At 45.7% G+C, this 26,170-nt stretch overlaps 1 protein-coding gene across 1 annotated transcript in view; it reads left to right on the forward strand.

The window, feature by feature from the left end:
- flt1 (fms related receptor tyrosine kinase 1) overlaps positions 1–19,874 on the forward strand; it is a 56,040-nt gene extending 36,166 nt beyond the window's left edge. Inside the window, exons 10-14 of the mRNA XM_070446797.1 lie at positions 14,611–14,716; positions 17,004–17,133; positions 17,537–17,632; positions 19,499–19,586; positions 19,819–19,874. Of these exons, the coding sequence (XP_070302898.1) occupies positions 14,611–14,716; positions 17,004–17,133; positions 17,537–17,632; positions 19,499–19,586; positions 19,819–19,874 (476 nt within the window). The remainder of the gene's footprint in view (positions 1–14,610; positions 14,717–17,003; positions 17,134–17,536; positions 17,633–19,498; positions 19,587–19,818) is intronic.
- Positions 19,875–26,170: the final 6,296 nt, after the last annotated feature.

Here is a 26,170-nt window from a genome sequence, read left to right on the forward strand (position 1 = left end):
ATAGGAGAACCCTTTTTGGTTCCAAGTAGAACCCTTTTTGGTTCCATGTAGAAGACTTTTGGGTTTAATGTAAAACCCTCTGTGGAAAGGGTTCTACATGGAACCCAAAAGGGTTCTACCTGAAACCAAAGGGGTTCTTCAGGGTTCTCCTATTGGGACAGCCAAAGAACCCTTTTAGGGTAATTTTTTTTCTAAGAATGTAGTGTGTGCTTGTGTGTGTTTGTGTGCGCGTGTGTGCTTGTGTGTGCGTGTGTGTGTGTTGATGAAAGCAAGCGAGACTTCCACACTGAGTTTATTCATTCTACGGGTCTCTCCCTTTGTGATTCATTCCATGTATACAGATTTTCTATGAGTAATATATGAATCTAATATTTAATAATTTTATATGACTAACTTACTTATGATAATTGCCAATAATGGCCAAATTTGTATGAAAACTTTTCATATGTATTGTTTTAAATGTTATATTAAATGTATGTTTTTTACATTAAATGTTGCTTTAAATTGTGTGTTGCTTCCTACTTTTCGACTTATCATGGTTTTAGGTAGTAACTCATTTAGCAGGATCTCTAAATGAAATACTGAGACAACATCATAGACAGTCCAACAGTCAGTCATCTCACCCTGGGAAGGCACACTGTGTGAATGTATCTATGTATGAGTGTGTATGTGTATATGTGTGTGTTATGTCATCTAACTAAACTTGTCTGTGTCCACATATGTAGAACCATCTCTGTGTGTTTGTGTGTGTGTGTACGTGCAAGCGTGTGTGCACGTATGTGCATGTGTTTCCTGGGAGGCGTGGGAGAGTCGGCTGGCTGATGGGTGTATGTGTGTGTGAGTGTGTGTCAGGGCCCTTGGTGTCATGCACAGGGTGGGTCACCCCTACAGGACACGGGCACTCGCTATCTCTGCCAAGAGGAAGAGCAATCAGAAAGATAGAGGGCTGAGAGGAGGATGGGAGAGATGAGAGGAGCCAACCAGGGAGTGGTACGGGATAGCCTGAGAACAGAGAGTGAGAGATAGAGAGCGAGAGAGAGAGAGAGAGAAGAGGGGAAGGGAGGGGAAGAGGCACTGGCCATGGGATAGAATCAGTTTGTGATCATTTGAGATTATGTAAGGTGTTGAAATATTGGTGTAGGAATATAAAATCAGAGTTGCTCTGCGAGAAAAATCTCTAATTATCTACTTGAAGGCGCACAATATCATTCAAAAGCAGGTAGAGAGATATTATTGTTTCTTCAGATGGATATAGAAAGGTAACGGTGTAGCCAGGAGTTTTTCAGTGGTAATCCTCTTGGAATGTTTAAGAATAGAATGGACAATTAATGAATGGTGGGAGGATTTTACGAATGGAGGGATGTTAGTTGACAATACCACCTCTACATCCTACAGTACAGAAATGAAGAATGTCGGCTGAGAATACATGCTGCTACAGACACTGACACCATTGACAAGACTCCATCGGGAAAGCAGTTGAGCAGTGAACAAGGGATGATGATGATGATGATGATGGTAGTAATGCTGATGTCATAATAAGGATGATGATGGTTAGGAGACAATAATAGGGATGATGATGACGATGATGGCCAAGATAAAGATGAAGATAGCGATCACAATAGTGATGATGAGTTCCGGTCTTCCTCCTGCAGCGCACAGCTGTGGAACAAACACACTCTCACACACACACCTGCCGTCTGGCTAGCCGTGACTTCACTGTGTCAACACAGCTGAGCCCAGCACGTCCACACAGAACCACATCCTACAAACAGACAGGAAGTGCTCCAGGGGAAGAATAAGGTGAGCGCACCACCAGTGGAGTGGACAGGCTGAGACACAGAGGGAGGGACTGTGATGGATTACAAACACATACCCCAGAGAAACACGTATCACACACACACACGCACACGCACACGCACACGCACACGCACACACACACACACACACACACACACACACACACACACACACACACACACACACACACACACACACACACACACACACACACACACACACACACACACACACACACACACACACACACACACACACACACACACACACACAGTGGCAAGAAAAAGTATGTGAACCCCTTGGAATTACCTGGATTTCTGCATAAATTGGTCATCAAATTTGATCTGATCTTCATCTAAGTCACAACAATAGACAAACAAGTGTGCTTAAACTAATAACACACAAATGATTGTATTTTTTTTTGTCTATATTGAATACATAATTTAAACATTCACAGTGTAGGTTGGAAAAGTATGTGAACCCCTAAGCTAATGACTTCTCCTTAAGCTAATTGGAGTCAGGAGTCAGCTAACCTGGAGTCCAATCAATGAGATGAGATTGGAGATGTTTAGAGCTGCCTTGCCCTACAAAAACACTCACAAAATTTGAGTTTACTATTCACAAGAAGCATTGCCTGATGTGAACCATGCCTCGAAATAAAGAGATCTCAGAAGACCTAAGATTAAGAATTGTTGACTTGCATAAAGCTGGAAAGGGTTACAAAAGTACCTCTAAAAGCCTTGATGTTCATCAGTCCACGGTAAGACAAATTGTCTATAAACTGAGAAAGTTCAGCACTGTTGCTACTCTCCCTAGGAGTGGTCATCCTGCAAAGATGACTGCAAGAGCACAGTGCAGAATGCTCAATGAGGTTAAGAAGAATCCTAGAGTGCCAGCTAAAGACTTACAGAAATCTCTGGAACATGCTAACATCTCTGTTGACGAGTCTACGATACATAAAACACTAAACAAGAATGGTGTTCATAGGACACCATGGAAGAAGCCATTGCTGTACAAAACAACATTGCTGCAAGTCTGAAGTTTGCCAAAGCGCGCCTGGATGTTCCACAGCGCTACTGACAAAATATTCTGTGGACAGATAAAACTACAGTTGAGTTGTTTGGAAGGAACTCACAGCACAGCACACCGACATCAAAACCTCATCCCAACTGTAAAGTATGGTGGAGGGAGCATCATGGTTTGAGGCTGCTTTGCTGCCTCAGGGCCTGGACAGCTGGCTATCATCGACGGACAAATGAATTCCCAAGTTTATCAAGACATTTTGCAGGAGAATTCTGTCCACCAATTGAAGCTCAGCATAAGTTGGGTGACGTAACAGGACCACGACCCAAAACACAGAAGTAAATCAGCAACAGAAGAAAATACACCTGCTGGAGTGGCCCAGTCATAGTCCTTACCTCAACCCGATTGAGATGCTGTGGCATGACCTCAAGAGAGCAGTTCACACCAGACATCCCAAGAATATTGTTAAACTGAAACAGTTTTGTAAAGAGAAATGGTCCAAAATACCTACTGACTGTTGTGCAGTCAGTTACAGGTCTGATCCGCAACTACAGAAAACATTTGGTTGAAGTTATTGCTGCCAAAGGAGGGTCAACCAGTTATTAAATCCAAGGGTTCACATACCTTTTCCATCCTGCACTGTGAATGTTTACACGGTGTGTTCAATAAAGACATGACAATTGTTTGTGTGTTATTAGTTTAAGCACACTGTGTTTGTCTATTGTTGTGACCTAGATGAAGATCAGATTAAATTGTATGACCAATTTATGTAGAAATCCAGGTATTTCCAAAGGGTTCACATACTTTTTCTTGCCACTGGTATCATAAACAGTTGAAGTCGGAAGTTCACATACACTTTAGCCAAATACATTTAAACTCAGTTTTTCACAATTCCTGACATTTAATCCATTTAAGTAAAAAGTTAAAATTCCCTATCTTAGGTCAGTTAGGATCACCACTTTATTTTAAGAATGTGAAATGTCAGAATAATAGCGGAGATAATTATTTCTTTCATCACATTCCCAGTGGATCAGAAGTTTACATACACTCAATTAGTATTTGGTAGCATTGCCTTTAAATCGTTTAACTTGGGTCAAACGTTTTGGGTAGGCTTCCACAAGCTTCCCACAATAAGTTGGGTGAATTTTGGCCCATTCCTCTTGACAGAGCTGGTGTAACTGAGTCGGGTTTGTAGGCCACCTTCCTCGCACACGCTTTTTCAGGTCTGCCCACAAATTTTCTATAGGATTGAGGTCAGGGCTTTGTACCTTACCTTGACTTTGTTGTCCTAAAGCCATTTTGCAGCAACTTTGGAAATATGCTTAGGGTCAATGTTCATTTGTTCAATGTTCATTTGGAAGACCCATTTGCGACCAAGCTTTAACTTCCTGACTGTCTTGATGTTGCTTCAATATATCCACATAATTTTCCTCCCTCATGATGCCATCTATTTTGTGAAGTGCACCAGTCCCTCCTGCAGCAAAGCACCCCCGTGCTTCACGGTTGGGATGGTGTTCTTCGGCTTGCAAGCATAACCCTTTTTCTTCCAAACATAACAGTGGTCATTATGGCTAAACAGTTCTATTTTTGTTTCATCAGACCAGAGGACATTTCTCCAAAAAGTATGATCTTTGTCCCCATGTGCAGTTGCAAACTGTATGACTTGTGTCATGCACAAAGGAGATGTCTAACTGACTTTCCAAAACTATAGTTTGTTAACAAGAAATTTGTGGAGTGGTTGAAAAACGAGTATTAATGACTCCAACCTAAGTGTATGTAAACTTCAGACTTATCAATAACCATTTAAATTAGGGTTGCAAAATTCCAGTAACTTTCCAATGATTCCGTTTTTTCAGAAATCACGTCGGGAACATTACGTGAATTCTGAAAAATCACAGAGTCCTCCAACCGGGAATTCTGGAACACCGGGGAATTTTGGGAATTTTACCAATGTTTTGAAACCCTACATTTAATCAAACATTTACAGTGCATTCGGAAAGTTTTCCACATTTTGTTACATTACAYCCTTATTCTAAAATGAATTAAATAAAACAAATCTATACACAACAATCTATACAATCTGGCATGATGACTCCTTGTTGTCCCCAGTCCACCTAGCCGTGCTGCTGCTCCAGTTTCAACTGTTCTGCCTGCAGCTATGGAACCCTGACCTGTTCACTGTGATTACTATTATTTGACCATGCTGGTCATTTATGAACATTTAAACATCTTGGCCATGTTCTGTTATAATCTCCACCCGGCACAGCCAGAAGAGGACTGGCCACCCCTCATAGCCTGGTTCCTCTCTAGGTTTCTTCCTAGGTTTTGGCCTTTCTAGGGAAGTTTTTCCTAGCCACCGTGCTTCTACACCTGCATTGCTTGCTGTTTGGGGTTTTAGGCTGGGTTTCTGTACAGCACTTTGATATATTCAGCTGATGTAAGAAGCACTATATAAATACATTTGATTTGATTTGATATTCACAATAACCCATAATGACAAAGTGAAAACAGGTTTTAGACATTTTTGCAAATTAATTCAAATAAAAATTACATCATTTACATAAGTATTCAGACCCTTTGCTATGAGACTCGAAATTGAGCTCAGTTACATCCTGTTTCCATTGATCATCCTTGAGATGTTTCTACAACTTGATTGGAGTCCACCTGTGGTAAATTCAAATTGATTGGACATGATTGGAAAAAGCACACACAAAAGGTCCCACAAACTGACAGTGCATTTCAGGGCAAAAACCAAGCCATGAGTCGAAGGAATTGTCCGTAGGGCTTCGAGACAGGATAGTGTCAAGGCACAGATCTGTGGAAGGGTTACCAACACATTTCTGCAGCATTGAAGGTCCCCAAGAACACAGTGGCCTCCATGGAAGAAGTTTGGAACCACCAAGACTCTTGCTAGAGCTGGCCGCCCGGCCATACTGAGCAATCAAGGGAGATGGGCCTTGGTCAGGGAAGTGACCAAGATCCCGATGGTCACTCTGACAGAGCTCCAGAGTTCCTCTGTGGAGATGGGATAACCTTCCAGAAAGACAACCATCTCTACAGCACTCCACCAATCAGGCATTTATGGTAGAGTGGCCAGATGGAAGCCACTCTTCAGTAAAAGGCACATGACAGCCCGCTTGGAGTTTTCCAAAAGGCACCTAAAGGACTCTCAGACCATTAGAAACAAGATTCTCTGGTCTGTTGAAACCAAGTTAAACTCTTTGGCCTGAATGCCAAGCGTCACGTATTGAGAAAATCTGAAACCATCCCTACGGTGAAGCATGGTGGTGGCAGCATCATGCTGTGGGGATGTTTTTCAGCGGCAGGGACTGGGAGACTAGTCAGCATCGAGGGAAAGATGAACGGAGCAAAGTACAGACAGGTCCTTCATGAAAACCTGCTCCAGAGGGCTCAGGACCTCAGACTGGGGCGAAGGTTCACCTTCCAACAGGACAACAACCCTAAGCACACAGCCAAGTCAATGCAAGAGTGGATTCTAGGCAAGTCTCCGAATCTCCTTGAGTGGCCCAGCCAGAGCCCAGACTTGAACCTGATCGAACATCTCTGGAGAGACTTGAAAAAAGCTGTGCAGTAACTCTTCCCATCCAACCTGACAGAGCTTGAGAGGACCTGCAGAGAAAAATGGGAGAAACTCCCCAAATACATGTTTGCCAAGCATGTAGCATTATACCCAAYACTCGAGGCTGTAATCACTGCCAAAGGTGCTTCAACAAAGTACTGAGTAAAGGGTCTGAATACTTATGTAAATGTGATATTTCTATTTGTAATAAATTTGCACATATTTCTATAATTTCTTTTGGGCTTTGTCATTATGGGGTTTTGTGTGTAGATGGGACGGCAGGTAGTCTAGTGGTTAGAGCGTTGGACTAGTAACCGAAAGGTTGCAAGATCAAATCCCCGAGCTGACAAGGTCAAAATCTGTCATTCTGCCCCTGAACAAGGCACTGTTCCTAGGCCATCATTGAAAATAAGAATTTGTTATTAACTGACTTGCCTAGTTAAATAAATAAAAGATTGATGAGGGGAAAAAACTATGCAAACCATTTTAGAATAAGAATAACCTAACAAAATGTTAGGGGTCTGTTAGGGGTCTGAATACTTTCCAAATGCACTGTACACACACACAGACTACAGCTGTCTTATACACCAAGATGCTACAACTCCTTAATCTTTCTATCACACACACAAACACACTAAAGCTTGTGAGAATTTGTCGGCGAGTAGGTAACCCGTCACTACCATCCCTTCTCAAATCAAATCCAAATCAAATTTTATTTGTCACATACACATGGTTAGCAGATGTTAATGCGAGTGTAGCGAAATGCTTGTGCTTCTAGTTCCGACAATGCAGTAATAACCAACGACGTAAATCTAACCTAACAATTCCACAACTACTATTTTATACACAACAAGTGTAAAGGATAAAAAGTAGCATAAATATATGAATGAGTGATGGTACAGAACGCATAGGCAAGATGCAGTAGATGGTATAGAGTACAGTATATACATCTGAGATGAGTAATGTAGGTATACAAACATAAAGTGGCATAGTTTAAAGTGGCTAGTGATAATGTATTACATAAAGATGGCAAGATGCAGTAGATATATAGAGTACAGTATAAACATATACATATGAGAATGAGTAATGTAGGGTATGTAAACATTATATAAGTGGCATTGTTTAAATGGCTAGTGATACATTTTTACATAAATTTCCATCAATTCCCATTATTAAAGTGGCTGGAGTTGAGTCAGTATGTTGCAGCGCCACTAAATGTTAGTCTGATGGCCTTGAGATAGAAGCTGTTTTTCAGTCTCTCGGTCCCTGCTTTGATGCACCTGTACTGACCTCGCCTTCTGGATGATAGCGGGGTAACAGCAGTGGCTCGGGTGGTTGTTTCCTTGAAGATCTTTATGGCCTTCCTGTACATCGGTGGTATAGGTTCCTGGAGGGCGTAGTTTGCCCGGTGATGCGTTGTGCAGATCTCACTACCCTCTGGAGAGCCTTACGGTTGTGGGCGGAGCAGTTCCGTACCAGGCGTGATACAGCCCGACAGGATGCTTCGATTGTGCATCTTGTAAGTTTGTGAGTGCTTTTGTGACAAGCCGAATTTCTTACCCTCCTGAGGTTGAAGAGGCCTGCTGGCGCCTTCTTCACAACCTGTCTGTGTGGGTGACCAAATTTCATGTGTCCGTGATGTGTACACCGATGGAACTTAAAAACTTACTACCCTCTCACTACTGTCCCGTCGATATGGATAGGGGGTGCTCCTCTGCTGTTCCTGAAGTCCACAATCATCTCCTTTGTTTTGTTGACGTTGAGGTGAGGTTTTTTCTGACACCACACTCCGAGGGCCCCACCTCCTCCCTGTAGGCCGCCTCGTCGTTGTGGTAAATCAAGCCTACCACTGTAGTGTCGTCCCACAAACTTGATATTGAGTTGGAGGCCGTGCATGGCCACGCATCGTGGTGAACAGGAAGACGGAGGAGTCAGAACGTGTTGAGTTGGTGAGGATCAGCGGGTGAGATGTTGTTACCTACCCTCAACACCTGGGGCGGCCCGTCAGGAAGTCCAGTACCCAGTTGCACAGGACGGTCGAGACCCAGGTCTCGAGGCTTTGATGACGAGTTTGGAGGGTAACTATGGTGTTAAATGCTGAGTAGTCGAGACAGCATTCTCAAATAGGTATTCCTCTTGTCCAGATGGGTTTGGTTAGTGTGCAGTGTGGTTGCGATTGCGTCGTCTGTGGACCTATTGGGTCGGTAAGCAAATTGAGGTGGTCTAGCGTGTCAGGTAGGGTGGAGGTGATAATGGTCCTTGACTAGTCTCTCAAAGCACTTCATGATGAAGGAAGTGAGTGCTACGGGGCGGTAGTCGTTTAGCTCAGTTACCTTAGCTTTCTTGAACAGGAACAATGGTGGCCCTCTTGAAGCATGTGGGAACAGCAGACTGGATAAGGATTGATGAATATGTCCTAAACACACCAGCCAGGCTCTGCGCATGCTCTGAGGACGCGGCTGGAATGCCGTCTGCCTCGGGCCTGCGAGGGTTAACACGTTTAAATGTTTACTCACCTCGGCTGCAATGAAGGGAGAGCCCGCAGGTTTTGTAGCGGACCATGTCAATTGCACTGTATTGTCCTCAAAGCGAGCAAAAAATGTATTTAGTCTGTCTGGAAGCAAGACATCCTGGTCCGCGACGGGCTGTTTCTTTTGTAATCCGTGATTGACTGTAGACCCTGCCACATACCTCTTTGTGTCTGAGCTGTTGAATTGCGACTCTACTTTGTCTCTAACTGGCACTTAGCTTTTTGATTTGCCTTGCGGAGGGAGTAGCTACACTGATTGTTAATTCGGTCATGTTCCGTCACCTTGCCCTGGTTAAAAGCAGTGGTTCGCGCTTTCAGTTTCACACGAATGCTGCCATCATCCACGGTTCTGGTTGGGAATGTTTTAATCGTTCTGTGAGTATTACGTCGCCGATGCACCTTTCTAATGAAACTCGCTCACCGAAATCGCGTATTCTCAATGTTGTGTGGACGCAATCGGAACATATCCCATCCACGTGATCGAAGCAGTCTTGAAGCGTGGAATCAGATGGTCGGACCAGCGTTGAACAGACTGAGCGCTGGAGCTTCTTGTTTTTAGTTCTGTTTGTAGGCTGGAAGCAACAAAATGGAGTCTGGTCAGCTTTTCTGAAAGGAGGGCGGGGGAGGGCCTTATATGCGTCGCGGAAGTTAGAATAACAATGACCAGGGTTTTACCAGCCCTGGTAGCACAATCGTATGCTGATTAAATTTTAGGGAGTTTGTTTTCAGATTAGCCTTGTTAAAAATCCCCACTATGATGAATGCAGCCTCAGGGTGTGGTTTCCAGTTACATAGAGTCAGATAAAGTTCGTTCAGGGCCATCGATGTGTCTGCTTGGGGGGAATATATACGCTGTGATTATAATCGAAGAGAATTCCCTGGTAGATAATGCGGTCACATTTGATTGTGAGGAATTCTAAGTCAGGTGAAAAAATGATTGAGTTCCTGTATGTTGTTATGATCACACCACGTCTCGTTGATCATAAGGCATACCCCCCCGCCCTCTTCTTACCAAAGATATGTTTGTTTCTGTCGGCGCGATGCGTGAAGAACAGCTGCTGCACCGATCCCTAGCCGTCTCTCGAGTGAGCCATGTTTCCGTGAAGCAAAGAACGTTACAGTCTCCGATGTCTCTCTGGAATGCTACCCTTGCTCGGATTTCATCAACCTTGTTGTCAAGAGACTGGACATTGGCAAGTAGTATGCTAGGGAGTGGAGCGCGATGTGCCCGTCTCCGAAGCCTGACCAGAAGACCGCTTCGTTTGCCCCTTTTACGGCGTCGTTGTTTAGGGTCGCCGGCTGGGATCAGATCCATTGTACTGGGTGGAAGGCAAAACACAGGATCCGCTTCGGGAGAGTCATATTCCTGGTCGTAATGATAGTGAGTTGACGTTGCTATTATATTCAGTAGTTCCTCCCGACTGTATGTAATGAAACCTAAGATTACCTGGGGTACCAATGTAAGAAATAACACGTAAAAAAACTAAATACTGCATAGTTTCCTAGGAATGCGAAGCGAGGCGGCCATCTCTGTCGGCGCCGGAAGTCCTTCTATTGGCTTATGTGCAATCACTGGAGAATAAACTGGATGAGCTCCATTCGAGATTATCCTACCAACTGGGTATTAAAAAACTGTAATATATTATGTTTCACTGAGTCATGGCTGAATGACAACACGGATAATATACAGTTGGCTGAGTTTTCCGTGCATCGGCAAGACAGACCAGCTACCTCCGGTAAGACAAGGGGTGGTGGTGTGTGTCTATTTGTCTGGTGCGTGATGTCTAATATTAAGGAAGTCTTGAGGTATTGCTTGCCTGAGATAGAGTACATGATCATAAGCTGTAGACCACACTACCTACAAAGAGAATTTTCATCTATATTTTTCGTAGCTGTCTATTTACCACCACAAACCAATGATGACACTAAGACCGCACTCAACAAGCTGTAAAAGGTCATAAACACAAAAATGCTCATCCAGAAGCGATGGTCCTAGTGGCCGGGGACTTTAATGCAGGCAAACTTAAATGGGTTTTACCTAATTTCACATGTGCAACAAGAGGGAAAAAAACTCTAGACCGCCTTTACTCCACACAAAGAGACGCATAGAAAGCTCCCCCCGCCCTCCACTTGGCAAATCTGATCATAATTCTATCCTCCTAATTCCTGTTTACAAGCAAAACTAAAGCAGGAAGTACCAGTGACTCGCTCAGTACGGAAGTGGTAAGATGAAGCGGATACTACGCTACAGGACTGTTTGCAAGCACAGACTGGAATATGTTCCGTGATTCATCCAATGGCATTAAGGAGTATACCACCTCAGTCACCGCATTCATCAATAAGTGCATTGACAACGTCGTRCCCACAGTGACTGTACGCACATATCCCAACCAGAAGCCATGGATTACAGGCAACACCTGCACCAAGCTAAAGGCTAGAGCTGCCGCTTTCAAGGAGCGGTACACTAATCCGCACGCTTATAAGAAATCCTGCTACGCCCTCTGACGCACCATCAAACAGGCAAAGCATCAATAGAGGACTAAGATTGAATCCTACTACACCGGCTCTGACGTTCATTGGATGTGGCAGGGCTTGCAAACTATTAGGGACTACAAAGGGAGACCCAGCCGCGAGCTGCCCAGTGGCGCGATCCTACCAGACGGGCTAAATGCCTTTTATGCTCGCTTCGAGGCAAGCAACATTGAAGATTGCATGAAGGCACCAGCAGTTCCAGATGAATGTGGATCACGCTCTCCGTAGCCGATGAGAGCAAAACCTTTAAACAATTCAAGATTCCCACCTGGACAAAAAGAACACCTATGTGAGAATGCTGTTCATTGACTACAGCTCTGCATTCAACACCATAGTGCCCACAAGGCTCATCACTAAGCTAAAGACCCTGGGACTAAACACCTCCCTCTGCAACTGGATCCTGGACTTCCTGACGGGCCGACCCCAGGTGGTAAGAGTAGGCAACAACACATCCGCCAAGCTGATCCTTAACACGGGGGCCCCTCAGGGGTGAGTGCTTAGTCCCCTCCTCTACTCCCTGGTCACCCACGACTTGGCCAGGCACAACTCCAACACCATCATGAAGTTTTGTGATGACACAACAGTGGTAGGCCTGATCACCGACAATGATGAGACAGCCTATAGGGAAGAGGTCAGAGAACTGTCAGTGTGGTGCCAGGACAACAACCTCTCCCTCAACGTGAGCAAAACAAAGTATCATGGTCCGAACACACCAAGACAAAATGTTCCTCTTCGTTTTAATGTTTTATCATCTCGCTGTCATACTGTGTTCAACCGTGTTGAATCTTGCCTAGCCATCTTGTCTCAAGAGGACCACAATGGAAATAAGTCCCAGACATTATTGTGTGTTATCCTCCATGATTGTACTCATGTGCATATATGGCTTTTTCATGTTTTATGTGTGCTTGTTTTTTTAAATGGTCGAATTAATGAACTAAACTAAACTAAGACAGTCGCGAGAGGGCACCACAACACCTATTCCACCTCAGGAGACTGAAAAGACTTGGCATTCTTCTCCAGATCCTCAAAAGTTATACAGCTGCACCATCGTGAGTATCCTGACCYGTTGCAACACCGCCTGGTATGGAAACTGCTTGGCATTCGACCGTAAGGCGCTACAGAGGGTTGTACGTAAATGTCAGTACATCACTGGGGCCAAGCTTCATGCCATTCAGGACCTCTATACCAGGCGGTGTCAGAGGAAGGCCCCAAAAATGGTCAAAGACTCCAGTCACCCAAGTCACAGACTGTTCTCTCTGCTACCGCATGGTACCAGAGCGCCAAGTCTAGGTCCAAAAGGCGCCTTAACAGCTTCTACCCCCAAGCCATAAAACTGCTGAATAATTAATCAAATGGCCACCCGGACAATTTACATTGACCCCCTTCCCCCTTTGTTTTACACTGCTGCTACACACTGTTTATTGTCTATGCATAGTCACTACCTCTACCTGCATGTATAAATTACCTCAATTACTTTGACTAACCTGTACCCCTGCACATTGACTCGGTACCGGTACCCCTTGTATATAGCCTTGTTATTGTTATTTTATTGTGTTACTATTTTACTTTAGTTTATTTAGTAAATATTTTCTTAACTGCCTTGTTGGTTAAGGACTTGTAAGTATTTCACGGTAAGGTCTACACCTGTTGTATTCAGAACATGTGACAAATACAATTTGATTTGATTTGATTGATATCATACACCCAAAGATGCTACAACTCATTAATCTTTCTATCACACACATACACACACTTAGTTAATTGCGTGCGTGTAGTGTGTTTAGCTGCCCTGTGGTCTGGAGGTGGGCAGTAGTGCTGGCTCAGAGACATCTATTATCCCAATCGGCTGCTGGAAAATGTTACTACTGCTATCGGTGGTAGCAGAGGTAGAGAGTGTGTGTGTGTGTGTGCGTGCGTGTGTTTATTTTCCACAGACCGTGGGGATTTTGAAGGTTGCTGAAGCGTTTGTATCCGGAGTGTATCGCTGTATTGCCTCTGGACATGTCCTTTTATATTACAGGTGCAGTACAACGACATCACTACACAGTCACATAATCCAAACAACGTCCTACATTAGGACTTGCAGTATAGTACTACCAGTATGTGCACTATTGCCTACGTTGGTGTGTTTGTGTGTCATGATGTAAAAGCTATGAGTGACTATCATATTAATCATCACTGCCTCTCCCCATCTTTCCCCCCTCTTTCCCCCTCTCTCTCTCTCTCTCTCTCTCTTCTTGTCCTTTGTCTCGCTCTCAATTCCTCCCCCTCTCTCACTGTGACGATAAGCGAGAGAGAGAGAGAGAGAGAGAGAGAGAGAGAGAGAGAGAGAGAGAGAGAGAGAGAGAGAGAGAGAGAGAGAGAGAGAGAGAGAGAGAGAGAGAGAGAGTGTGGTGTGTGTGTGCGTGCGGTGCGTGCGTGCGTGCGTGCGTGGCGTGCGTGCGTCGTGCGTGCGTGCGTGCGTGCGTGCGTGCGTGCGTGCGTGCGTGCGTGCGTGCGTGCGTGCGTGCGTGCGTGCGTGCGTGTGTGGGTGTGTGTGTGTGTGCATGCGGCTGTACGTGTGTGTGTGCTGGTGGTTGTGTGTGTATGCGCGTGAGTGAAGTTGTCCGCTGTGTATTTGTATGTGTGTGTTTACCCCTGTGTGTGTTGTCCGCTGTGTATATGTGTGTGTTTGAGTGAAACAGGAACCTTGGGCTCTTATCGAGTCACTTCCCTGTGCGGGGTGCACTTCCCTGGGCCGCGAGGCCCTCTTTATTTCGAGAGAACTGGGGGGTGTTGGAGACAGATAAACACTATCTGCCATCAGGAAACCCTAGAGCCATTTCCACAGGAAGTTTCAAATAGCTAAAGTAAATAAAAGGCCTTTTCACTGTATTCCTCTGGCTGCTTTTACCCACAATAGCTATTCAACATTGTCATCAAAGGTTAAGAAAATGGTGGCTTGGTGGACTCAAATTCGATAGAGGTCTAGTGAGATGAGCAGGAAGGTTTGTTGTGGTGTTACAAGGGTTTTCAGAGTTGTGTGATAGGGAGGTGTAGACCAAAGTGGCTTGAATAGGAACTGAATCTCTGCAGCCCTCCCTCCCTCTCTCCCTCCTCACCTCCCTGTCTCCCCCCTCCTTCTTTCTCTCCGACCTCCCTCTCTCAGATGTCCCAGGACGCTTCAGTGTGAAACAGGAGGAGGAGCTAAGAGAGGGAGGAGACCTACACCTCACTTGCGTAGCCAATAAACAACTGTACACCAAGTTGTCATGGTAACTGGTGACTGACACAGCAGAGCCCTCTAACCTCTCACATGTGATCACTCTGATCATCATCATCATCAACATCACTATAACACATACACGCATCCACTGACAAACAGGGTTATAGACACACATACAATATCATTTCAACTCAGCAGAAAATAGATCTGCATTGCCTATATGGCCCTTTCCATTGTATGGCGATAACACCATTCACCACCTGGTATGCACATAAACCCTCAAGTTCACACACAACGACACACACACACACACAGTGTCAGATCAGTGCTTGGGAACTGGGTCCTGTAGTTTCCTGGGGCCCCTCCCTGCCTCAGTCTTTCTTTCACATGGGAATGCTCCCTTGTCAGGAGGAAGAGGACACAATGGCACTTCCCACAATGCCACATTTACAGGCCCCTTCACAGGGCCAGAGGAACAATCAGCCAATCAGACACTGTCAGACCACGAACTCACAGACAATCATCAATTGTTGTCCAGGAGGAAGATATGGGAAACAACAGTCAGTCCCGCGTTACTTAAGTCCCTTTTATTCATGTCTTTTACTGCTGCTGCTCACAATCAAATCCTGACGCGTACACTTCCTCTGCAAGACCCCATGGGCTTTTTACTAGAGAGAGACAGAGAGAGAGAAGGAGAGAAAGAGAAAGAGATAATACAAAAGAGGAAGAGGGAGCGGGGGAGATGAGAGAATAAGAAGGAGATGAGGGGGTGAGAGAACGAGATAAGAAGGAGAGGGCGAGAGACATTGAGTAGGAATAGAGAATGGTCGGGGAGAGAGGAATAAGGGAAGGAGAGCGGGGGAGAGGAATAAGAAGGAGAGGCGGGAGACTGAGAAGGAGGACAGATGGGAGAGAGACAGAGAAGAGAAGGATAGAGATCCGAGGGGGAGAGAGAGAATAAGAAGAGAGAGGGGGGGAGAGAGAGAATAAGAAGAAGAGAGGGGGAGAGAGAGAGAATAAGAAAGGAGAGGGGGGAGAGAGAGAATAAAGGAGAAGGGGGGAGAGGAGGAATAAGAAGGAGAGGGGGAGGAGAGAGAATAAGGAGAAGAGGGGGAGAGAGAGAATAAGAAGGATAGAGGGGGGAGAGAGAGAATAAGAAGGAGAGAGGGGGGGGAGATAGAGAATAAGAGAAGAATGAGGGAGGGGGAAGAGAAGAATAAGAAGAGGAGGGGAGAAGGAATAGAAGGAGAGGAGGGGGAGAGAGAGAATAAGAAGGAGAGGGGGGGAGAGAGATAAGATGGAGAGGGGGGGAAGAGAGAATAAGAAGGAGAGCGAGAGAGAGAGAAGAGGGAGAGAGAAAGGAGAAAGAGCGGCGCGGAATGTTCCCTATTCTAGAGTGGTGAGTAATGTGTAGTGGCCATTTATAACTAATGGTCAATGGTCTATTAACAGCTAATAACAGCCCTGATGATGAATGATACATTGTTTGGTCAGTGGGAAAATAGTATTTTAGTGTACTAACTACAAAACCAAGAGGACCCACGTCAGCTGATGTGAAGTTGAAGTTAAGGCCACACATCACATACACACATACACTCACACAGAAATGTGTTACTAACACACACATTGTCACAGAGCGTGGCAAGGGTCCAGGGATGGATGTCAAATATCCCTCCTTTCGATTTGCAGGAAAAACGCCACTCATTCTATTCAGAGGACTACTGTATGACCTATTCAGAGGACTATCTGATGATCTATTCAGAGGACTACTGTATGACTATTCAGAGGACTACTGTATGATCTATTCAGAGGACTACTGTATGATCTATTCAGAGGACTACTGTATGACCTATTAGAGACTACAGTATGACCATTTCAGAGGACTACTAGTATGATCTATTCAGAGGACACTGTATGATCTATTCAGAGGACTACTGTATGATCTATTCAGAGGACTACTGTATGATCTATTCAGAGGACTACTGTATTGACCTATCAGAGGACTACTGTATACTATTCAGAGGACTAACTGTATGATCTATTCGATGGACTACGTCTGTAATCTATTCAGAGGACTACTGTATGATCTATTCAGAGGACTACTGTATGATCTATTCAAGGACTACTGTATTGACTTATGAATGTGGTGCAGTGATGACCTCTTTCTCATGGACCTTTGGCCATTGGGTTTATTAGCAACACACACACACACACACACACACACACACACACACACACACACACACACACCACACACACACACACACACACACACACACACACACACACACACACACACCTCCTATCACACACTCGTTGTGTGTGTTCCCCCACAGTACTGAAGACTCCGGTGCTGTTACAGACTCTGTCAGCGGTTCAGTGACACTCAGCTGCCCCGCCCACGGCGTGTGCCACACCCCCTCATCACATGGTACAAGGACCTACACTCTCTTCTGCAGGACTCAGGTAAGATACACAGTGCTCAGGTAAGATACACAGTGCTCAGGTAAGATACACAGTGCTCAGTAACATACACAGTGTTCAGTAAGATACACAGTGCTCAGGTAACATACACAGTGCTCAGGTAACATACACAGTGCTCAGGTAACATACACAGTGCTCAGGTAAGATACACAGTGCTCAGGTAACATACACAGTGCTCAGGTAAGATACGCAGTGCTCAGGTAAGATACACAGTGCTTTTTACTATTTAGTGAAAGTTGGGTTCCTTCTGACTCCCTATCCTCATCTCCTCTTCATCTGTACTGTCTGAATGAAAAGGAGATGGAATCCTCTTCAGACTATTGAGATTGACCTCTGAAGTTAGTGTTGTAAAATGACTGTGACATGTTCTGTTTCACATGAGCAGGAGGCGGGACCCTCCACATTGACCGAATCACGAATCACAGCCAGGCCACCAATGAGAGAAGCTCTGCTGTGGGCTCCACCTACATCTGGGTTCACAGTAAGGATCCGCTAACCAATAGTAACTCTGGAATACATTAAACTCTCTCTCTTCTCTCTTTCTATAACCATCCAAGATGGGTTTCTTCCATATATGGGCATTTTATGTCTGTGGACACATTGTTGTGATGCCTACCATTAGATTATTAAATGTATACATATTACAGTAATTTATTATAACAAGAGAGAAGAGTAAAGCTTCAGCTAACAGAGTGAGATACAGTATGAAGACAATTCTGCATACTGTTTACTTGGTCTTAGTCTTGATAGATTTTCCCAGAACACATTTGAAGGTTTACATCACAGTTCTGTTCCTCATTTAGAAAGCCTTGGCCCAGCCCTTTCCAGTATAGGCTAGTCCTCTGTGTCATCACGCCCTGTTTGGAGGGCCCTTCCCTGGGCAGCAGCAGCGGATGCTCCCTAGCCTGACCATGGAGAGGAGTGGTTGAGTGTTGTTGTGTTCTGATAAGTCAGGAAGGAAGCTGTCTCCCTTTTTGATTTCCTTTCGGAAGCGCCCCACTCTGCTGCCCCGTCAACTGAGGCTATTTCTATATCTTCAGAAACACTCCTCTGCTGCCCTGTAAACTCGGGCTATTTTCTCTCTCTCTCTCTCTCTCTCTCTCTCTCTCATCTTCTCCTCTCTCTCTCTCTCTTCACTACTCTTCTTCTCTCTGGCGCTCCTGCTGACGCTCTCCTCTCTTCTCTGACTCCTCTCCTCTCATCTCTCTCTTCTCTCTCTCTCTCTCTCTCCTCATCTCTCTATCTCCTTTCTCTCTCTCTCTCTCCTGCTGGTGTCTTCCTCTCTTCTCCTCTGTCTGTGTCTCTGTCTGTCTGTCTGTCTTGTCTGTCTGTCTGTCTGCGTCTGTCTGTCGTCACTCATCAAGGGCCTGTCTCTGGAGATCCTTACCTCAACCTGCGAACGCTCTGGTGGCCACTCTCTTCATACGTTAAACTCAAAACACGTTGATCACTCGCCTTCAACGTTTAAACTCAAAACAAGTGTATCACTCTCTTCATACTTAACACCGCCCCCTCACTCTCTCGTAAACAAAAAGGTATCACTCTCTCATACTGTAAACTCCAAACACGTGTCGCATATCTCTCTTCATACCCTAAACTCAAACCATTACTCCTAACTATCTCTATAAATGCAGTAAGCTGATCACTCTTTGTCACTACTATCTCAAACAGTATCACTCATGATCTCTCATACAGTGGTTCCTCTCAACAAACACTCCCCACTGGGATGATCACTCGCCTTCAAATCGTATACCACACTTCACAATACAGGCACTATCTCTCATCTATAACTCATAAACTATGTTGCATCTTGATCACTCGCTTCATACGTAAACTCAAACAGGTGAGACAAATGGAGCAGACTAGAGTGTATATAATTGCATAAATATCTTATTTTTGATAATACCATATAAATCCATTTCTCTCTCAGCCAAACTCCTCTCAAACCCAAACGGGGTATACCTTTACACCATTGGTTACCGACCCAGTACACTGTGTAGTGATTGGTTACAGACTTTCTAGGAACTCCCTGTGTATAAACTTAGGAAAGAGGAGATGATTAAGATTGAAGATGGATAAGATCACTTTCTCATCTGCTTCAGAGATGACTAGGAGTGTTCCATGTAATCAGCATTATCTGGGTTGTGCTGTGTTTACTGTAACTAATCAGGTCTGGCTTGGGTGTGATCTGAGTTTGACTCATCGGGCTTGTTGGATATACAGGAAATTTAGTTTTAATACAGTCTTGTTGAATTTCAACTAAACTTTATAACATCTAGGTTCCCACCTAAAGCCTTCTGAACTTTCTCATGACCGTAAAGATTTAACAAAACATTGACTCTGCCAGACAGACTTTGGGAAGGTCATGCAGGTGTCTGCCTTTGGCATCGACAACTCTACAGGCTGCAGAACTGTGGCTGTCAAGATGCTCAAAGGTACCTGCTTCCTTGTGTTCATAAAGGTACCTGATTCCTTATGTTCATAAAGGTACCTGCTTCTTATGTTCATTATACCTCAGTCATGATATCTAAGAACAAATGAGGACCGTTCAGAATAGAGTAGAGTAATACAAAAGTGAATAGAATATAACATGACAGTACTTTACTACCATAATGACTGAGGCAGGTGCTGTATTTATAATGTGCTGTCCTGACTGCTGTCCACCAGAGGGGGCTACTCACAGTGAGCACAAGGCTATGATGAATGTGGTCAACCTGCTGTGAGCCTGCACCAAGGCAGGGCCTCTGATGGTCATAGTGGAGTACTGTAGGCAAGGAAACCTCTCCAGCTACCTGAAGAGCAAGAGAGACGTGTTCCTGCTCAACAGTGTGAGTTCAGATAGACAGGCAGATAGGCAGACAGATGGATACTCACAGCCTTTTCTTACAGACCTCTAGATTATTGGATTAAATTAGAGAGTTTAATAGTCACATGTACAGGGTTGCAGATGTAATTACAGGGTACAGTGACATTCTTGAGCACCAACATGCAGGGCAAAGAGAAATAAAACAATACAAATTATACAAATAGATAACGATAAAAATAGTGGTAACGATAAATGCCCATTGGGGTGGGGGCAGTGGTAAATTGTCTTTGGGGGGGTGGAAATGTCATTGGGCGCACGGGGGGGGGGGGGGGCGGGGGGGCAGGTATTACTAAGTTGGTGGCAATTCAGAAGCCCTGATGTCTGGGGCAAAGCTATTGGCCTGTCTTACAGTTTTTGCCTGTTGCTCCTATACTGCCCACGTCTGGTGATGGAGAGGGGGAGCAATCTATGGTTCGGGCGGCTGGAGCCCTGAGTGATCTTCTGTCCTCTGCGACACTCTGGGGCTGTATGGTGTCTGGAGGGAAAGCAGGTGTGGCACCCAATGGTGTCCTGAAGGGCAAGCCAGTGTGCACCCAATGGTGTCTTGGAGCAAGCAGATGTGCATCCAATGGTGTTCTGAAGCTACGCAGTGTGTGCACCCCAATGGTGTCCTGAAAGCTACAGGGCCCGCGGAGCGCGGGGCCAGAAGCGCCCCCAGCACTAGGCAAGCGTGGCAAGCAGCACGCGGGGGCAGGGCGTGGCGCTGCGTCAGTGGGCCACAGCTGCGATGTGACACCCAATGGGTTGCCTGGAGGGCAAGCAGTGTGCACCCAATGGTGTCCTGGAGGGCAAGCAGTGTGCACCCAATGGTGTCCTGGAGGGCAAGCAGTGTGCACCCAATGGTGTCCTGAAGAGCAAGCAGTGTGCACCCAATGGTGTCCTGGAGGGCAAGCAGTGTGCACCCAATGATGTCCTGGAGGGCAAGCAGTGTGCACCCAATGGTGTGTTGGGCTCAGCGTACCACTGTCTGTAGTGCCTTGCGGTCCGGGGTGCTGGAGATGCCGTACCAGGCTGTGATGCAGCCCGGCAGTATCCCCTCGGGGACAGGRTGAATTTCTTCAGCATCCTGAGGTTGGACAGTCGCTGTCGAGCCTTCTTCACGACGGTGTCTGTGTGGTTTGACCATCTGAGCTCCTCAGAGATGTGTACTCCGATTAAGTTTTTGACCGTCTCCACGGTAGCCCCATTGATGAGGTTCAGCGCGTGTCCAGCCTGGTTCCTCCTGAAGTCCACAATCAGCTCCTTTGTTTTTCTGACATTGAGGGAGAGGTTGTTTACCTGACACCACGCCATCAGAGTGCCTACCTCCTCCGTGAAGGCCGTCTCGTCGTTGTTGGTAATCAGGCCTAATACTGTCGTGTCTTTTTAGCGAATTTGATGATGTAGTTGGAACTGTGTGAGGCTACGCAGTCGTGGGTATACAGGGAGTATAGGCGGGAACTGCGGATGCACCCTTGTGGGGCCCCCGTGTTGAGAATCAGTGTCGAGTTGTAAGTCGCTCTGGATAAGAGCGTCTGCTAAATGACTTAAATGTAAATGTAAATGTAATGTTATCAGTGTGGAGGAGGTAATGTTGCCTACCTTCACCACCTGGGGGCGGCCCATCAGGAAGTCCAGGACTCAGTTGCACAGGGCTTTGGGTAAATCAGTGTTTCCCCTAGGATTTTTTTCAGCAGTGGTGGAAAGGGTAACGACATTGCTACTAGCGTTAGCGCAATGACATGCTAGCTGTGCCATAGACTTCCAGTCAGTGAACCAACAACTATCCATTAAAAGGGCATCTCGGTGTTGTTGCAAAGTTGGCAACAATTTTGCATGAATATAGGGGAAACACTTGGAAACACAGGTCTCCATTGATAAGACATCCTGTCTACACTGAGTATAAAAATTCCTAAAAATTAGAAACACCTTCCTAATATTGAGTTGCTTGTGGTCAGAGGCCAAGCAATTGCCGTACCAGGCAGTGATGCAACCAGTCAGGATGCTCTCGATGTGGCAGCTGTAGAACCTTTTGAGGATCTCAGGACCCATGCCAAATCTTTATAGTTTCCTGAGGGGGTTATAGGCTTTGTCGTGTCCTCTTCACGACTGTCTTGGTGTGTTTGGACCATTCTAGCTTGTTGTTGATGTGGACAKCAAGGAACTTGAAGCTCTCAACCTGCTCCACTACAGCCCCGTCAATGAGAATGGGGGCGTGCTCGATCCTCCTTTTCCTGTAGTCCACAATCATCTCCTTAGTCTTGGTTACGTTGAGGGATAGGTTGTTATTCTGGCACCACCCGGCCAGGTCTCTGACCTCCTCCCTATAGGCTGTCTCGTTGTTGTCGGTGATCAGTCCTACCACTGTTGTGTCGTCTGCAAACTTAATGATGGTGTTGGAGTCGTGCCTGGTCATGCAGTCGTGGGTGAACAGAGAGTACGGGAGGGGACTGAGCACGCACCCTTGTGGAGCTCTAGTGTTGAGGATCAGCGTGGTAGATGTGTTGCTACCTACCCTCACCACCTGGGGGCGGCCCGTCAGGAAGTCCAGGATCTTAGACTTAGTATGAGTTTGGAGGGCATATGGCGTTGAACGCGAGCTAGTCTAATGACCATTACCAACCATAGTATCCCCCCACTTCCCTACCTCCTCCAGAATCGCGCACCGCACCCCCCCCCGCGCGCCGGCACCAGCTACCCACCTCACACACGCTCCCTCCCCGAACACCCTCCATCCTGCTGAATCCCGCTAAATTCACCCCCCACCGCCCGCCCGCGTCATGCAACATTCCACCGCGCCCCCTCCTTCACCCCCCCTCCCTCTCCGCCCCTAACCACCTCCCCCCCATCCCTCCCCACCGTCACCCCCTCCCCACAACCCCCCCTCCCTCCCACCCAACCCCCACCACTCTCACACCCCCCTCCCCCCCCCCGCCCCTCCCCCCGCCCTCCCTGCCCCTCTCGCCCCATCAGCCCCCTCCCCCCCTCACCCCCAGTCTCCCCCCCTTCCCCCTCCCTCCCACCACCCCCCACCCCCGCACCATCCCCCCACCCCCCCCTCCCCACCCCCCCAGGCTAGTCATCTTCAACAATCCTGTGTACTCTACATCACCCTCAATCCAGTGAATGTTAAATGTCAGTGAACACCGCCAGTTCATACACCGGACACACGTCCTACGGTAATCCATCTGGCCCCGCAGCTTTTGCTATGTATTAACTGTTTAAAGGTCTATTCACGTGCTAGGCTCTGTCACTGTCAGCTCGCGGCTGTATTCCTTGTATCTGTAATAGGTTTGCAATCCTGCAATAAGATATAGCAGTCGGACCGTGAGTAGCGATTTCATCTTTCCCTTTTTGAGCTCTTGCCTGTTTGATGTTCTCTCGCGCATTATGATTTCTTTGTAAGCTCGAGTTAAGCTCGCACCTTGAAGCGGCACCACCCTTAGCTCCAGGCAAATGTGCCTGTAATGCATCGCTTCATGTTTGGATTATGTACCGATAACAGTCATTGGGACGACGTCCTCAATCACCTTATGATAAGCACAGGACTGAGTCGTTACTCCCTCTAATGTCATCAGGGGGAAAAAATCTCGGAACATGTTCAGTCTGTGATAGCAAAAATTCTGTAGTTTAGCATATGATTCATCGCCCATTTTATAGACACGAACTGTGTTTGCTAAATTTTCTTGAAAGCAGAATCAGGAGGATTTTCGAGATACCAAACTGAGTGAGGAGCTTTTACGCTTCTGTAGTTGAATTACAGTGATCTTAGAATTTTTTCCCTCTGGTTGCACATTTAACATGTTGATAGAAATTTGGTAGAATTGATTTAAGTTTCCCTGCATTAAAGTCTCCGGCCACTAGGAGCGCCGCCTCTGGGTGAGTGGTTTCCTGTTTGCTTATTTCCTTATACAGCTGACTGAGTGCGATCTTAGTGCCAGCATCTGTCTGTGGTGGTAAATAAACAGCCACGAAAAGTATAGCTGAAAACTCTCTAGGCAAGTAGTGTGGCCTGCAATTTATCACAATATACTCTACTTCAGGCGAGCAAAATCTAGAGACTTGCTTAGATTTCGTGCACCAGCTGTTGTTTACAAATATGCACAGACCGCCCCCCCGCCATCTTACCGGAGTGTGCTGTTCTATCTTGCCGGTGCAGCGTATATCCCACTAGCTGAATATCCATGTCGTCATTCAGCCACGATTCCGTGAAACATAGGATATTACAGTTTTTGATGTCCCATTGGTAGGATATTCGTCTAGTTTATTGTCCAATGATTGCACGTTGGCGAGTAGTTTTGACAGTAACGGCAGCTTTCCCAGTCGCCTTCTCCAGGTCCGGTCCTCTGTACCTGCGTCACTTCCTCTTACAAATAACGGGGATGTCGGCCCTGTGGGGTGTTTGGAGAATGTATTGTGTGTCGTACTTGTTGTAGAAAAAATCTTTGTCTAATCCGAGGTGAGTGATCGCTGTCATGATATCCAGAAGCTCTTTTTTGCCGTAAAATACGGTTGCAGAAACATTATGTGCAAAATTTGTTACAAATAACYCAGAAAAAAACACATAATAGCGCAATTTGTTGGGCGCCTGTAAAACTGCTGCCATTTCTCCCGGCACCATTCTTTAACCTGTCTCCTCCCCTTCATCTACACTGATTGAAGTGGATTTAACAAGTGATATCAATAAGGGATCATAGCTTTCACCTGGATTCACCTGGTCAGTTTGTAATGGAAAGAGCAGGTGTTCCTAATGTTTTGTACACTCAGTGTACACTCACCACACAGACAATGTGGTGAAGAAGGCGCAACAGCGCCTCTTCAACCTCAGGAGGCTGAAGAAATTTGGCTTGGCACCTAAAACCCTCACCAACTTATACAGATGCACAATTTAGAGCATCCTATCGGGCTGTATCACAGCCTGGTAAGGCAACGGCACCGTCCACAACTGCAGGGCTCTCCAGGGGGTGGTGCGGTCTACCCAACGCATCACCCGGGGCAAACTACCTGCCCTCCAGGACACCTACAGCACCCGATGTCACAGGAAGGCCTAAAAGATCATCAAGGACAACAACCACCCGAGCCACTGCCTGTTCACCCCGCTATCATCCATTAGGCGAGGTCAGTACAGGTGCATCAAAGCTGGGACCAAGAGACTGAAAAACAGCTTCTATTACAAGGCCATCAGACTGTTAAATAGCCATCACTAGGCAGCTTCTACCCGGTTACGTAACCCTGCACCTTAGAGGCTGCTGCCCTATATACATAGACTTGAAATCACTGGCCACTTAATAATGGAACACTAGTCACTTTAAMAATGTTTGCGTATTTTTGCTTTGCTCATCTCATATGTATATACTATATTCTATTCTACTGTATTTTAGTCTATGCCACTCTGACATTGCTCATCCTAATATTTATATATTCCCTTATTCCATTATTTTACTTTTAGGTTGTATGTATTGCGTGTATTGTTGTGAATTATTAGATATTACTGCACTGTTGGAGCTGGAAACACAAGCATTTCGCTACACCCGCGATAACATCTGCTAAACGTGTATGTGACAAATAAAATGTTATTTGGATTTTTATTCACGTGGTCCGTCTGTGTCATGGAAAGAGCAGGTGTTCTTAATGTTTTGAATACTCAGTGACTATGTCTATGCTGTGAAGTGCATCAAGAAGGTGTCAATGTCACACTAACAGACATATCTCACAGKCAACTCTTATTTCCTCTTATGGATCTACAAAATTAACCTCAAGCGCGCAAACACATGGACTCACTTCTGCAATCAATTTATGTTCTGTGGTATTATCTGTAATAAGAGCAAGAGTGACATTATCCTCAAATCTGTAGTTCTGAGTATCTAGTTCTCTATGATTCATGTAAAGACTCACAGTGCGTGTTTTTAGAATCAGCTCAGTTCCATATCTGTACACACTGAACTCCAGTTTACACCACTAAACACACTATGCTTGATTTACATTTGGTTGAGTTGTCAACTGATGTGAATTCATCATGAAATCAACAACAAAATATCACCATGTCATTGGATTTAGGTTAAACGTTGGGAGAAAAAAAGACAAAATGCCCGTATGTTGCTGACTTTTTGCAAATCCAATTAGTTTTCCACGTTGATTCAACGTCATCACATAGATTTTGGGGTTTGAAATGAC

This window comes from Salvelinus sp. IW2-2015, linkage group LG14 (genome assembly GCF_002910315.2).
Source record: "Salvelinus sp. IW2-2015 linkage group LG14, ASM291031v2, whole genome shotgun sequence".
Lineage (NCBI taxonomy): Eukaryota > Metazoa > Chordata > Actinopteri > Salmoniformes > Salmonidae > Salvelinus > Salvelinus sp. IW2-2015.